This window comes from Microtus ochrogaster, linkage group LG4, assembly GCF_000317375.1.
Source record: "Microtus ochrogaster isolate Prairie Vole_2 linkage group LG4, MicOch1.0, whole genome shotgun sequence".
In the NCBI taxonomy this organism is placed as follows: Eukaryota; Metazoa; Chordata; class Mammalia; order Rodentia; family Cricetidae; genus Microtus; species Microtus ochrogaster.
Window position 1 is genome coordinate 6,555,361 of NC_022030.1, and position 16,091 is coordinate 6,571,451.

Consider the following 16,091-nt stretch of genomic DNA (forward strand, 5'->3'; position numbering starts at 1 on the left):
CTTCCAAAAGCAGCTTCTAGTGCAAATATGGTGATTTCTTTTCAAGCAGTTTTTTTAAATGAATATTTTCCCCCAACTATGCTTTCAGCTTTTATGGCTTGGTTTTTCATTATCTCACATAACACAGGAATGGAGGTTCCTAAACTGATAAGTAATAAAGATAGATTTCAATCAATTTATTTTATGCAATTATTGATGCTCTCTTCCTCTGTAGAGAGCTACTCTGGGAATTTTCTTCCACTTGGCACGATGTGTGCCCTCCAGAGCACTAATGCAGGGTTGTTGCTTCACACCTGTAATCTCAACATAGCTTCAAGTCAACCTGGACTACTGTGTGAGACTCTGCCTCAAAAGAAAGGAAGGGAGGGAGGGAGGGAGGGAGGGAGGGAGGGAAGAGTGACATTGTTTCAGATTTCTCTCTTCCTGTTTTCTCTCCTCTCAAGGAGGTGTGTGTGCGCGCACGTGTGTACGTGTGTGCGTATGTGTACATATGTGTGCATGTGTGTGCATGCATGTATGCAAGTGTGTGTTGCGTGCATGTGTGAGTGTGTGTGCAAATGTGTGCATGTGTGTACGTGTGTGTATGCTCCACAAGCACACAAACCCAACTCTGCCCTTTAAACTTTTTCTTATTAAATTTAAAAACAAATTAAACTTAATTTTATAATTAAAACATAAGTATTTCTTCAGTTCATGATGGACCATCCTGTAATCATCTGACGTGTATTTCTTTGGAATTGTTGGGTTTTTTTAAATCCTGGTAATAGGTGAATGTGACACAAAATTCACAAGATTAACCATTTTGACTGTACAGTTAGGCCTTACTAAGTTCATTCAGACTGATGGACAGCAATGCCTAGAATATTTACATCCTGGATCACTGCAAGGTTTATCTTATGTCCTCTTTAAACAGCAGGGTTTATCTTTAAGAATAAGAATTATTAAGCATTTCTCATGCTGGAGGGAGAAGCTGTATGATGAGAGAGGAGAGGTTCCCAGCATCCCAAGGCTTAGGAAACTGACCATCTCATTTTTAGAAGAAAGATAAATACCTATATTCCTTAATCTCTCAAGTAGCTTTTTTTTCTACCTTGGATCACAAAAACAAGGCCAGAGCAAAGTTGATATTTGTAATTTTTCAGAAACATTTTTAAAAACTCCTCCAGCCTTTATTTTGTAGATAGAGCAAGTATCTGTGACTCTTTTCTTTTCCCGCCTACTGCTGCCCCCTCTCCTTTGTCCTCCACATGGTCCCCCATGTCTACTTCCATTCTATATATTTTATAATCGTTCTTCCAATATGGGAGAATCGTGCAATATTTGTCTTTCTGGATCTGATTTATCTTGCTAAATATGATGATCTCGTTTCACCCATTTTTCTACAAATGACATAATATCTCGTTTTTTACAGCTAACTAAAACTCTAATGCGCGTGTGTGTGTGTGTGTGTGTGTGTGTGTGTGTGTGTGTGTGTGTGTATTATTTTAAACTTCTGGTTGTAAAATAATTTTAAATATGTAAAAAGTCATCCAGAATAGAACAGACCAGACATTTCTTTTTGCAGTATTTGCTTTACTGTTGCATCTTTTTATTGAGGAATTGTACAAATACTTTTATCCAAATAACACAACATGTATCTCTCAAGGAACAAGGAAATCCTCTTACAGACTTCCACTATCAAATTCAAGAAATCCACAAATGCAGTGTTACCCACACATACGCAAGCACTCAAACTCAGAATCTCCATATTCAAATGTCACGTTATCTTAGTAATGTCATTTATGGGCACTTTTTCCCCCTGCTCCAGGCACCGTTTCAGAACCACACATTGTACGTAGTTCAGTATCACCAGTATGATATAATAATATATAGTATAATAATAATAATAATAATAATAATAATAATAATGTGAAATAATACATAACCCTGTCATTAATGTTCTGTGGCACTGAGATTTGCCCTGGACTTGTCCGATGCTTCCTGTGTGTTGAAGTCACTTGCAGCAGAAGTGTGACATCCCCGCTGTTGTGTCTTAGTGACCTTTGTAAGAAAGCACAAGGTGCCAGTTTCTCCTGTGAATAGTGTTGAATACTTAGTAAAGAAGGCTTGTCTTTTACATTCAGCCACAAAATAACTGTCCATTTTACGTTTTCTCTGCCCAATTAATAGGCAGAACCAAACTGCAATTACCTGATGCATTTTAAATTTTCTTTAATCACTGTAATATCCATTAAGGATTCTGGCCCAATTCAGTTATTACCGTGATGGCTGCAAAATGGCAATTTTCCCACTCTATTATTTCTCCTGCATTTATTGGTTGGCATGCTCTGCAAAGAGCTTTTCCCTATCTTAATCACTTGTCTGCTTCACCGTAAGTTCATTGATTTTTTTTTTCCAGTTGGAGATTTAAAATTTATTCTTCCATCATTTATTTTGAAGCTCAAATTTTTCCCTTTTGCAAGTGTGTGTGTATGCACATGTGTGTGTGCACATGTGTGTATGCATACACGAGTGTGCCCACAAGTGTGCACGCATGTGCTGGTGTGTGTGTGTGGACATGTGCCTGTGTATGTGAGTATTCCCGCAAGTGTGCACATGTGTCTGTGTGTGTGCACGCTCACGTGCCTGTGTATGCATGTGTGTATATGAGTGTGCCCACAAGTGTGCACATGTGCCCGGGTGTGCCCGGGTATGCACGGGTGTGCTGTGTGTGTGTGTGTGTGTGTGTGTGTGTGTGTGTGTGTGTGTGTGGTTAGACCACATCTGATGAAGTTGGATTTCTCCTTCCGCCATGCAGGTCATGGAGATCCAGCTCAGGTCATCACGCTTGGCAGTCAGCACCCCTAAGCCATCACACCAACCCATCTTCCTTCATTTTCCAAACAATCCCATCGTATTTCAAGTTCTCATCTTCCAGTGCCATTTGTCACTGTTCATATGGGCATTTTCTGTCCCATCCCAACAACTGGTCCTTTCCCCTGGGAGCTAGATGCACCTATTGCTAAAAGTTGTTGTGAGTGCACACAGTGAAACATGTGTTTTCTAAGTGTGCTGTTCCTGCCTCCACCATTAACAGCATTTGCTACTCGGTGTCTCACAGCGTATTTCTCCAGAAGGCTCCCGGGGAATGATTTATCCTGCTTTCCGTCTGCTCTTCTTCACCTCCCATAACGCTCCTCTTCTCTGTACCTTTCTGAAGATGAAGTGCAATCGCTCCGCACTTCAAGCTTGGGTCGTTTTTCATCAGTGTTTTTACTCCCCGGGCAGCCTCATCCTGTCGTCTCTAACCGGGTCTTCTCCCTCAAGCTCTGGACTTTACATCCTCTTACTTTGACTCAGGATCTTCACTGTGGTCTCTAACAGACATGCTAATTCACTACATAAAAACTGGTCCACTGCAGCCCTGGTCCACTACAGCCTTCCTGTCTCAAGCAACGGCAGGCCATTCTCCCAGGCATTCAGGCAAAAGCTTGGATATAACTTAAATATTTTCGAAGGTCTACCACCATTTCTGTGCCCTCCTCTGCCACCACTACATGTCAGCAGCCATGGCTCCTGAGTGGACTCTTCCAGTAACCTCTTGAGACATCTTTGCAGGCCGTCTTCCGTTCCAAGACTTCATCCTTCACTCTACCCATCCTCTCCTCTTCACACACGCTGACCCTTTTTTCCCTTGCACATCCCAGGATCCTAGGCTTCTTCCCACTCCTGGTTTCTATATCAGGAAGCAACATCCCAAAGTATTAACTCAGCTGATTCCCTCAGCACTTCTAATTTGGGTCAAATTGTGCCTTCTCATAGGTCAGTGCTGACTGCTCCCGACACCCTCTGAGCCCGTGTTCTCTGCCTTCACCCCCACCTACCCACCCCTTTACGTTTATCTTTACCCTTTATTATTCATTTTACTTCAACGTTACACATTGTCAGTCTCCCTCTGCCACGTCCATTCTAAGAGGGCAGAAATCTTGCTTTCTGCTCAATGAACAAAATGTCTAAAGCAGTAAAAAAAAAAAAATGTATTCGAGTTTCTTTGTTTGTTTGTTTGTTTGTGTTTGTTTGTTTAATGAATGAGCGAGCAGCTTCACCTTACATTTTTCTTTACCAAGCACTTGGAATGGAGAAGCTCCCTGCAGAATGAAGTCCGCAGATAGCATTGTTAGTAACGATATAGCCCAACCACCACCTCGGCAATTCTCTGTGTATCTCCACGTGCACATGTGTGCCTCTTACTATGGGTGAAATCTAGCATTGTAAATAGAAGCAATTTTAATCAGGCACTGTTTTCAGAGCAGAGCGGGTCTTGATGGCCCTGAATTATGTCTTTCCATGCTTCATACAGCCCAGTAATAAGTTACAGATGTTAGTCATTCACTGCTCCATGTTTCTCCTGGCTTTCTTTTTTCTCATTAGTGGTAATCCTGAGTTCTATAGGAGGATGGGAGAAGATCTGGCAGAAAAACAAATTACTTTATACGTCCGCTGCATATTTTCCTATTAGACTCCTAAGTTGACTCGAAGTCTAAACTTTATCAGAGATATCTCTTGTGTGACTCAAGCGTTTCAACCCAGATAAGATGAGACATATCTTGACGGACATTCAGAAATGGTACCTGCCACATTTCTGTGAAGTCACCACGGTGTCGGCGTCAGATTTTGAGGGGTACACGTGGCACGAGTGTGAAAGTGTCTCTACTGACAGCTACCAGAGCAAGAGAGCACACAGAAAGTGGGTGTCCTCTTGGCTTTTACGCAGCATCGCTGGTTAGTTTTACAATGTTGCATCGTTACTTTGACAGTGATATTGCTAAGACAACAGGAAGTATTTTTCTCACAGTTTTCCAACATCTCAGGAAGATCCTAAGATGAGAAATTAACCAACCAAAAAGTGAAGTTTTTAATTCATACAGCTCATGGTATCCAAAATTGTATAAGAAAAGTATATGTAAAATATGAAAAAACACAAAGCCACTTGTGGTAACCCAGGACTCTAGAACCTCAGCAGAAAGATCTTGATGTTGAGGTCCATCCCGGGCTACATATAAGACCTTGTCAGAGGAAGAGAGAGCAAGAGGGACAAGGAAGAGAAAAGACAGGAAGCTCCTATTTATTTGTTTGTTCCATTTATTAGAGAAGTTTCAAAGATCAAGTTAATAGATCATATTCAACTCAATTTAGCCCTTAAGGTGTCTTTTGAATGACTCTCCTTTATAACATATTATACTTTACTCAGAGAAAATGAGGCCTCCCTTAAACTCTTAAAATTCTCCATATGGTTTCTTTCCACAGATACAACACACTCAGGGGAAATCGGCACCAGGAAGAAGGTGAAAAGACTGTTAAGTTTCCAAAGATACTTCCATGCGTCTAGGCTTCTCCGTGGGATTATACCGCAGGCCCCCCTCCACCTGCTGGATGAAGACTACCTTGGACAAGCAAGGGTAAGCCAGTTACCCCCCACAGGCAGTGGTCAGGGACCTGTGACCCAGTTGACAGCACCTGGGTCTGAGCCCTACTCTGCCTCTAAGGGACTGTGTGACTCTGGGTTAGGTATTTAACAAATCTGGACTTACTTTCTCAACCACAAAATGAAGGCAATAGAACCACAGACCTCATAGAGGAAATTAAAGATTTTCTAGATAGAGCATGCTGTCGTGGTAGCTGTGAGGTATAGGTGGGGTGCTGGAGATTAAACACAGGACTCATGCAAGCTAAGTACATGCCCCACCACTGAGCTACACCCCCAATCCTGTGGTAAAGTGTGTCTTCATGCATAATATACTCATGCCAAATGCACATTAGCTACTTTCACTTTTATAAATGTGCAGAACATATTTTTACAGTGCTAAAAAAAGTAAAGTCTCAGCCTGTAAGATTGCTACTTAGGGCGCTAACTAAATTTTTAAATCTATTAAATTGTCTTATACGATGGCAACTGAAATTACATCTAGTAATTACCAACTCTTCGCTCCACATTAGGGTCTTCTGGCAGCTTATTAGCCTATTGTTGTCTTTTTAATTCATTCAAAAAACTTGTAATAATAAATTATTTTCACTTTACATCAATCTGATATGGTAGAATTCAATGTGAGATGATTTAAAAACAATTTTCAAGTTGCATCTAGACTAAGTTGCCAAAGGAATTTCAATTCCAAAGGTAAGCTGTCACCATCAAACAGATGTCAAAAGTAGTATTTTATAGCATATATGGTAAGTATTATCTCCATACAACAATACATTACTATATATATGCCACTAAAAATGAACAATAAATGGTGCCAGAGGAACTAACTCCCAATATCCTGTCTATAAGAAGATAAAAGTTAGTTAGACCTTACAGCAACCTGGGTGAAACTGAATGAGTCACTGGTTGTTTTGATTAGTTGGTGATTGGTTGGTTAGTTGGTTATTAGTTGGTTATTAGTTGGCTATTAGTTGGTGGTTGGTTGGTTATTAGTTGGTGGTTGGTTGGTTAGTTGGTTGATAGTTGGTGGGTTGGTTGGTTGGTTGATATTCATGTGTGGTTAGTGGTTGGTAGATGATTGGTTGGTGGGTAATGGCTAGTGGATAGTTAACAAGGTGATGGATAGTTGGCTGATTTATTGAAAGGAGATCAATAATAAGTTCTAACACTGCAGTGTTGGTGACAGAGCATTCATGGCGGGTTCCCTCCTCAAGGAGTCACGTGTTTAAAAGGTGATATTGAGATATATAAAAGAATAATAAACCAGAAGCCTGGCTGTCAGAAGACAGGGTGTGGATCTGCATTTCATGATGTACAATGTGGGTAAAAGTTCACTATAAACAGATGCTCTTTATTTCTTTAATAAACCATGAGGGCCAAGAATGCTGTATAAAGTCCTGGATTTCTCACAGGACACAGACCCAGTCGGGGGCAGAAAGGATCATGAGTTAGTCCTTGCAGTAGTGACTGTGCCTTCAAACAGGGGTGGTGAAGTTTTGGGAACAATAGCACAGAAAGAAGCAACCACTGAAAGTTTTATGTCACGTTTAATTCGAGATATGGTTCATTTTCTAATAGAAAAAAAAGTCTGTGGTACATGGTAGGTCTTTAAATTATGTGGTATGTTCAGTCACTCTTCAATCTCCTACACAGTAGTTAATTTTACATGCAGTCCACACTGAGAAAATCCATATGCTCAGCACTGGTTTTCACTTCATCGTTAAACCGTTTTATTGTAAGAACTGGGACTCTAACTCAGTAGATAAGTACTTGCCTGACATGCACAAGATCCTGGGTTTAGTTCCAAACACCACAAATACCAACAGCAAGAGGAAAAAAAGAAAAAAAAAATGTTGCAAAACTTCTCCCCAGTGCATCCTGCACACCTCCATCCATGTTCCCTCTGAATAAACACTGTGGCAGGCACTTAAGGTATGTAGCACTGCCTCTCTCCGCCCCACAAACAAACCGTCTGTTCTAGATGATATTGGCCACATCTTTCAGAGGAGGGTTGGAGAAGGTGAGGGTGTAACCAAGGTGCAACAGTCGGGAAGAAAAGAGGCCGACATTAAACCAGGTAACTAAACCTGAGAGCCTGCCCCTTGAGCTGTCACTAGGGAGTGGGGTAGAACCTGGTTTACCCCAAATCTGCTGTACAGAGAGTAGTGTGCTACTGCCCCCACCTTTCTAAGTGTTTAAATTGCTGTGTCTAGACAAAAATATTTGAATCTCAATGTGCTTCTTTTGGGCATTGTTTGTATCTGTTTGCCTTTTCAGCACATGCTCTCCAAAGTTGGAACGTGGGACTTTGACATTTTCCTGTTTGATCGCTTGACAAATGGTAAGGATTCTCACTAAAATACACACCATAGAGTGGATTCATTTCATGAGAAACAAATTGTATCTTTAGACAAGTTACTTTTTCTGTATTTTCCCACTCTCATAAATCCAGTCAGTCAAGACAGACCAGGGAGGGGAGAATTAATTCAGATGAAGAATGAGGCCTGAATTTGACCTTAGCGTGTTGGGACAGTTTCCTTCTGACCTGTGATCCCAGAAGAATTAGGAAACCGCTGATTGCATTCCTTCCTCCCAGATAGTGTGGTTGTGTCCAAATGGAGCGAGCTCATTGCTCCTCAAGGGAAAGTGAAGGCACAAAAGAACACCTGACTAGCCCTGACCCTTCGGGTAAGGTGTTCACACAGCTTCTTACAGAGCGGAGTCCGCCCATTGAAGACAGTGCTCAAATAAGTCTGGCATGGTTGGAAGGAAGCAAATGCTTTGGGGAGAATGGAAAAGCTTAGGCTGCAGTTAAAAATTAAGCACTCCCGTTGAAAAAGAAGCACTCTTCTTCACATGTCTTTGTGTCTATAAAAGCTTTGCCTCGCAAAATAACGAAATATATTTTCCTCTACCTGTTGAACAAATGTAAACAGCTTAGGTCAGTGAAATGCATCACTTGATGCTGATGTTGGTCTGATCCATTGTCATCACTTAATGCTGATGTTGGTCTGATCCATTGTCATTCATATTTGAGCATTCAGTCATTGCCCATGGTTTTCTCAACCCTGACTTGGCAAGCAATGTGCTGAAAGAGAGATGTCGTATAATGTAGATGTAAATCCTCGCAGAGGATCTCTACTCTACAGAAAGCTAACTAAAATAGATATGGGCAGGATCCTGGAGTCCCTAATGTTTCATTGGGCTTGTTTGGATCAGCTCGAAATGGGTACTGATAAACAAAATTAACTGTGAGTCAAAGAACTTCTGAAGTGGTGTTTGAAAGAAAGTATAATCATGGCTGTTAGGGAAATGAGAAACGAAGCCATCAAAGAGGCTGTTCATCTCAGTTCATTAGCAGGTCGCGGACCTACCACATCAGTTCCAAAGGAAGCCGCAAAGAGCCACACACACGTGCAGTAAGGCACACTGAAATGGTTTTAAAAGCCGCTGAGTGACAGCAGCAGACTAGCTGCAGTTAAGTCTATGAAGAGCATCAGTGGTGATGTTATCTCTAGCATGGAGAGTTCTAAAATAGCTCCAAGACAATGAAATTGGAGAGACACCTTGATCAGGTACCCTAAGAGGACGTTCTTTGGCAATACTCAGATTGCACTGAAGACGCTTGGGCAGCTCCTTGGCCCATTGCTAAGACCTGAATCCCTAGAGTAAAATTCTAGCTTTAACTCTGCAGCCCTTCTCGCTTGAATTGTGAAATATCACAAAGTCAATCTTCTCTTTAAAAAGTGTTATAGGAAGAATGGGCTACTATTGTTGAGCAGTGTATTAATTTAAATAATCCTGTAATGTGAAAGTCAATTGGAAAGCAGCCATGCGTTTTTAAAATTACATATACACACATACAAACACATACACACAAGCACCCTCAATACTTCAGTAGACAAATGTCTTCATTTGATATTTTCTTTTCCACTAGTGTAAGAAGATGGGAACTAATTTTATTTGTACAACAGTGAGAAACCTAGAAAGATCATGCTATATGTAATTTCAAATCCAAAGTGGGGAGTTATTCTATCAGAGAAACCTGATTTCGGGTCATTTACATCTTATTTTCAATCTTGCTAGCTCATTTTTTAAAATAATGATAAAGCCAGTGTCTATTCCTCTCCAGGGAACAGTCTGGTAACACTGTTATGTCACCTCTTCAACACCCATGGACTCATCCACCATTTCAAGCTGGATATGGTGACCTTACACAGGTTTTTGGGTAAGTCTTTTTTTTTTTTCATGTTCCTACACAACCACAGGAATAAGGACAATGCATAACTCTTTGATTACAAGTGTCGAGAAATCTGAGCTAAACAAGGACAATAACAACAGACACGATAAGGGAGAAAGCCCATGAGGCCTCACCCCTACACTAAGAACAACAGGCAACTAAGGAATGCTGAGGTGGGGAGGGGAGCATAGTGTTCCCCAGGGAAGAGCACACCAACTGGTTAGTCAACACCAAAATGTCAGTCCTGAAAACATATATACGAGTAACATTTACAGTTGGAGCAGGTTGTATTTGTGCATATAGGAATATGTATGTATATACATATGTAGGTATATATGTAATAACAATTAATGAAAAAGAGGCTATGAATTTGAAAGAAGTGAGGAGAAGTATATGAGAGGGTTTGGAGGGTGGAAGGGGAAGGGGGAAATGATGTATAATATATTATAATCTCAAACAATAACAAATAATTTTAAATAAATTGTTAAGAACCACATCATGATAGAAAAAGATCTCAGATTAACCTTAAAAGATTTGATCATAGTTTCTAAATATAGCTTATCTGTCCTAAGCCATTGACAAATCATTAGCTTAGGATATATAACGAAAAGCACCAAGATATGTAAGTGTCTAAATGATTCTGATATGCTCTCATACTTACAAAATTCCAACGAGCTATGCCTCAAGTAACTCTAGTCACAACAGGAGTTGCTGAAAATCTTTAAAATGAATGATAATTACTATTCCCATCCCACCCACTATGGGGGGGACACTTTAAATAAATTATCTCTAACTGTTTGAAGAAAACCGCAAGTTGGACATTATTCTCACCATTTGGTCCAGTTACAGAGAACAAACATGAGGTTTCATCACTTTCCCAAGGCTACTGACTAGTGAGTAACCCACCTCAGTCCGCACGCAGGTCTAAGCCTGCCATCTTTATACACAGGGCTGCATCATTCTTTCTCTGAAAGCAGCCCAAGTTCCTCCTTGGTTCTGTGTGTGAGTGTTCTGATTTATCTGTCCATGAATTATCCAAGGTAGATTCCCTAATCGCCAGATGGCTTGCCTCTGCCACTTAGTCCATTTCTGATTCTTTAGCTTGCCTTGTGATTGTAGTCCATGGATTTGAAAGTTGACTCAGTGCCAGCAGGAGGAAGATTAAAGGTGGCAGCAACCACCAGGTTTACATGTTGTTTACATCTTCTGGGACCTCTTTCAAGGACTTGTATGTATTAATACATGTATTAATACATGGATCATGCAGAGGCAGTGACACTTTGACCTCAGAATAGTGCTAGCCCAAAGTCAGAGAAGAAAGTAAGAAATATGGTTAAGTAATTTGCACATCACAGGTAAGTGACAGAGCCACACTTTACATATGATATGAAACAAGCCAACTGAATAAAGAGTGCATACAGCGTAGTAGAACTATGTGGAACTGCCACAACCTGGCTCCTTTCCAGAAACCTAAAGAACCTCAGACTGATTGCATTTTAGTTGCTTGAGCAAAGAAATGCCATGAAAAGGGTCAAATAATTTTTGATTGATCTAAAGAGATGCAGATTCTTTGGACATATAAGAAACACAGCCTTAACAGCTGAACTAACAGTAGAACCCGACCCAAACTCATAGCATAAGCTAAAAGAATATAGCTTTTGTAAGTCCAGTCATTCTATACACACTGAAAATATTGCATCCCAAGCATCAATTTGGTCGTTCGCTGAAGCACGGTATTGGCTTCCATAAGCAACAAACTAAGATTGCATTGCCTATTATTGGACATGGCCCTCTAAGCCTTGTATTGCACCAGTGGGCCATGGAAGATGATGCTCTGGAAGACTGAGGGAGGCATAAACCAAGAAGCCTCCCTTGTATCCGTGCAAACCTGGAACTTCTACCTGATGGAGAACAGATTTGTTTCGATGAGTGTTTGCTAGTCAAGTGGTAATATAATCACTGGACAGCAGGAATCCAACTCACAAGGGCTCTGGTTTCAATGATTAAATGATGGTGGGAAATAAAGTTGTACTTTTCCCTCCATATTTATTTGTCCTGTAAATGAGAATCGGCAGAAAGGGGCCGTTTGTGGAAGAGGTGAGAAATCCCAAGAGCCTCACAAATCCTCTGGCCTTTTTTCCCCTTTCCTTTCTCTTTCAAACAGTCCAGTTGAAGCACAAGGCTTGCAAACCACCTTCATTTTTAAAGGATTCCTTTTGGAAGCTCTGATACTTTTAAGTGAAAAACAGCTAAGTAAGTCTCATCTGCTGTGCCATGCTTGTTCCGATTGCAGCTGACCAAGCTTTCTATTTTCTGCCTAGTCATGGTTCAGGAAGATTACCATGGTCACAACCCGTATCACAATGCTGTTCATGCAGCCGACGTCACCCAGGCCATGCACTGTTACCTGAAGGAGCCCAAGGTAAAGCGAGATTCAGTCACCTCCTCAGTCACCTGGAGATGCCAGGTCACTGTATTGCTCAGCGCTAAATTGTTCAGTGTTGGGAATCCTCCACAATATGACTGCAACTTATTTATACTAACGTTTTCAGTGTCAGCTCTGAAACTCTTACCATAGCCATGAAAACAGATGTGGGTTTTCTGAGACTCCCTTCCATGGTTTATTGATTTTCAAGGCTGTGCGAGCCCAGAAACACCCAGCCTACTCTTAGATATGGCAGCCCTTTTGCAATGGACCTTTACCACAAACTCTGCTGGCCCTGAGCTTTATTGGAAAGGGCTTCCCGGCTTGTGGTTTTTGATCAATAAATGAGGATCAGAGCTCCTCCAGTTTCAAGTCCCATTTCTATTTGGCCAATGGGAGATTTTGGTTCCGAGTCCAAGAAAATTTGTGTATGTCCAAGACTTCTTAGCTTGCAAGCATGCGCGGGTGCAACGAACCAACCCAAAATCAGAGGATAAAGACATAATGATAGTGTAATGTAATGGCCTCACAATCAAGGCAGTCCCTCGCTAGGAAAAAAAATAGGGGTTTGGTATAATATACAGTAGGAATTTTCTTGAGAAGTTTTTTTTTTTAAGAAAAAAATAGCATTCAAGTTTAAGACTCTGCTTAGTTCAATCAATTTTAGTAATTCATTTAATATACAGATGCTTCAACCTAATTCACTAAAGACACAGTTATCACACAAGCATCTCAGAAAGCCTGCAAACAAAAGCTATTTTTTATCTCTACATAGTCTAAAAGTTATATCACATACTTTTACTCTTAAGTCTGACTTCCCATTTTCCTGCCTGTTTTCCGGTTGACCAAAAAGTAGATTCTCACACATTCCCCCACCGCTTATTGCCTATTGAGAAGGAATTCAAAATTTGCAGTTCAAGCTCCTTCTTTCAAAGAAGTAACAAAGATACACATTTGTTAAAAACACTCCAGGGCTGGGGTCTAAGGTCAGTGGGAGTGTGCTTGACAAGCGTGCTTGAGGCCCTGGGTTCAATTCCCAGTATAGGATTTAAAATAACAATAATAATGATTAAGGGAAGACAGATAAGATGGCTCAGTTGGTAAAAGCACTTGCCACCAAAGCCTGACAATCTAAGTTTGGTCCCCAGAACCTACAGTGGGAAACCCCACACACATGCTGTGGTTTGCACAGGCCTTGATTCACACCTACACATACACACACACACACATGCACACACACACACACACACACACACAGGGCAGGAGTGAGGGAGAGAAAAGCAATATATTTTAAGTGGATGTTTTAAACAAAGAAACACACAAGTGAATCTTTGAGTCTGTTTATGGCTTTGACTAACTCCTTTCTTCACGTGTAACTTTCTCCCCAAGCAAGGGTGAATGGCTGCTGCTCCTGCCCACCAGCCTTTGATATTGCCCACAGGCTAAGCCGCTGCAACCACACAACTTGCTAGCAGGAGGAAGAGAGCCCGGGATGGAAAACACAAGTTATGGTTGCCCAGTGGCTTCCCATGCCGCCCTTGCTGTCACACTTATAGTCCTGTGGGCATGTCCCCTCACTGGCCACCTCAGAAGACAGGGCTCTCACTCACAGGCCTCACGGTGTTTTGTTCTGTTGGACTGAGGCACAGCAAATGGTAACAGTCAATCTCCCGATTTTGTTCTTTGACAGTTGGCCAGCTTCCTCACCCCTCTGGATATCATGCTTGGACTACTGGCTGCAGCAGCTCATGACGTTGATCATCCGGGGGTGAACCAGCCATTTCTGATCAAAACCAACCACCACCTTGCCAACCTGTATCAGGTAAAAATAAATAAATAAATAATGCATAAAAAGTAAAAACTAAGCTGAGCAAGGGGCAAGTACAGTCAATTGCCTTAGGTGCACAGCTAGAACTTTCTTCCTGCCCACAAAGATGGTCCTCACTGAAGGTCACCTTCAGTGATACAAACACATCCAAAGAGCAGGGTTTGAATTAGAACAGGCCTATCCTCTGAAGGCTAAGTTAGTGTACAAAGATAATCAAGAAACTAGGTTTGCTCCAAAGCAGCTTTGAAACTGTCCTAAGTCAACAGGACGCATGGACCTACCCTCCTGTGGTTTGAGATATATGTCTCTGTGGAGACTGTCTTATACCTAGTGGTCAGCTGAAACTGGTTCTCACAGCTCTTACATAGCTACTTCCCAGGTGTGATTCTAGTTCAGACTTGAGCCTCTGGATCCATTTCTAAACTGTATCAGCCTTGGAGTCAAGGGTCTGTTATCAAAGTGAAGAGCCATATTTTGTTATTCCAACGGCGTTCTGCAGCATGATTGGCTGGCCCAGAGAACTCTCGCCAGTGGTATATCTATTCAGCCCTTAAGTCTCACGTTAATGCGCTTAAATATTCTCAACTCTCTGCTTTGTAGTTGTTTGTCTGTTTATTTTGAGGCAGGATTTCACAAAAGCCAGCCAGGCCTCAGACTCTGCCCTCCTGCCTCAGCCTCCCAAGGGCTGGGACTTCAGCCAGATGCTGATGTGAGTTCTCAGGGTAGTCCTGGAGCTATTTTCAGTTGCCAATAACAAGATTGTTTCATAAACGGGAATCATCTATCCCAATTTTAGATCTTGTTTAATTGAGTGACAAAAGAAGTCTTATAAACCATCAAAAAAAAAAAAACCCAGCTCAATCAAGCAAGAGTCTTCAGCTCAGGGGTGTATTTATTTCCAATAAAATACAATGGGAACATGCAGATCCAGGCGCCTTTGTGCTCAGAAAGGAACCAGCATCCTGAGGTCTAGGGTCCACCTGGCATCTCACTCATTGCTGGACCCCTTGGCAACCAGCGAGCACTTACTGGTTAGAATTGGCTATTTATGGGGAACTCAAAAATAAAGCAAGAAACTGGGTGTAATGGTGCCCGCCTTTAAAGCCAGCACTCAGGAGGCAGAGGCAGGAGGATCCCTGTGCCTTTGAGCCCAGCCTGGTCTCAAACAAGCTCCAGGACTAGAGAGAGTCAGAGGGACCCTGTCTCAACACAAACAAACAAAAGCACAAAATGAAAGCTAAATTTTCAAAACCATCTGAGGAGCTAATTTTGTTGATTGATAAAATCATAGACATTTGAATGGGAGTAGGGGAATGAATGACTGTCTTGAGCTCCCCCCACCCCCCGTCCAAGTAGCCTTTCTAGTGCTGGCAACACTAACTTTCTCGAATGCATGCACCAGACAAAGAGAATCTGTCAACTTTGGCTACTTGATTCACCACCAACTAACAAGAAAACTTGTACCGCTCCAATTTCTCATTATCCTAATCCTAACAGTGAAGTATCTACCAATATGGACAGATTTGCACTTAAAACTAAGATTATAAAAGTAGACTTTTGCATGCAGTATATGAAAAGACATGCGCATTATGGGCCAGTGAGATGGCTCAGTGGGTAGAGTGGCTTCCTTCATGGTTCACCCTGAGTTCAAGCCCCAGGTTCTACAAAGTGGCACAGGAGAGCTAATTCTGGAGACTTGGGCGGCTGGGAGAACACCCTGTGCGTGACTTCCCTGCAATCCAGATGGACTGTGAATAGATAAGCTGTGGGAGGCTTTTCCTCTCCATCAGCTGGCTGGGCTCTTGCAGTTCTGATAAAGAAGATCCCTCCTAACGCCCAGCACTTGCCTTTGCGCTAAGATAGGAGCCAGAGCAGCCGGAGCGAAGGCAGGGCCAGAGGGCACCCTCCCTTTGTCTGCAGACTGGACCTGATTCCCAAGCTGACTTGCCAACCAGGGTAAATACGAAGACACTACAGGCATTTCCACCTGGTGCCTGACTCAGAATAAAAGCAGTTCACGTGTCGAGGAAGGCAGACCAAGAGGGACAGGAGCTTGTGAGAAGAAGACCCTAGAATTTACTTTCTTTGCCTCCACTCTCCAATATTACACACCTCATACACACACACAGAGAGAGAG

At 41.8% G+C, this 16,091-nt stretch overlaps 1 protein-coding gene across 2 annotated transcripts in view; it reads left to right on the forward strand.

Annotated features, from left to right (window-relative positions):
- The window catches only part of Pde7b (phosphodiesterase 7B), a 321,725-nt gene that overhangs the window by 276,228 nt on the left and 29,406 nt on the right, over window positions 1-16,091 (forward strand). For both annotated transcript variants that reach the window (XM_005360960.2, XM_005360959.3), the window contains 5 exons: window positions 5,287-5,438; window positions 7,739-7,802; window positions 9,594-9,689; window positions 12,023-12,123; window positions 13,817-13,948. In XM_005360960.2, coding sequence (XP_005361017.1) covers window positions 5,287-5,438; window positions 7,739-7,802; window positions 9,594-9,689; window positions 12,023-12,123; window positions 13,817-13,948 — 545 coding nt within the window. The remainder of the gene's footprint in view (window positions 1-5,286; window positions 5,439-7,738; window positions 7,803-9,593; window positions 9,690-12,022; window positions 12,124-13,816; window positions 13,949-16,091) is intronic.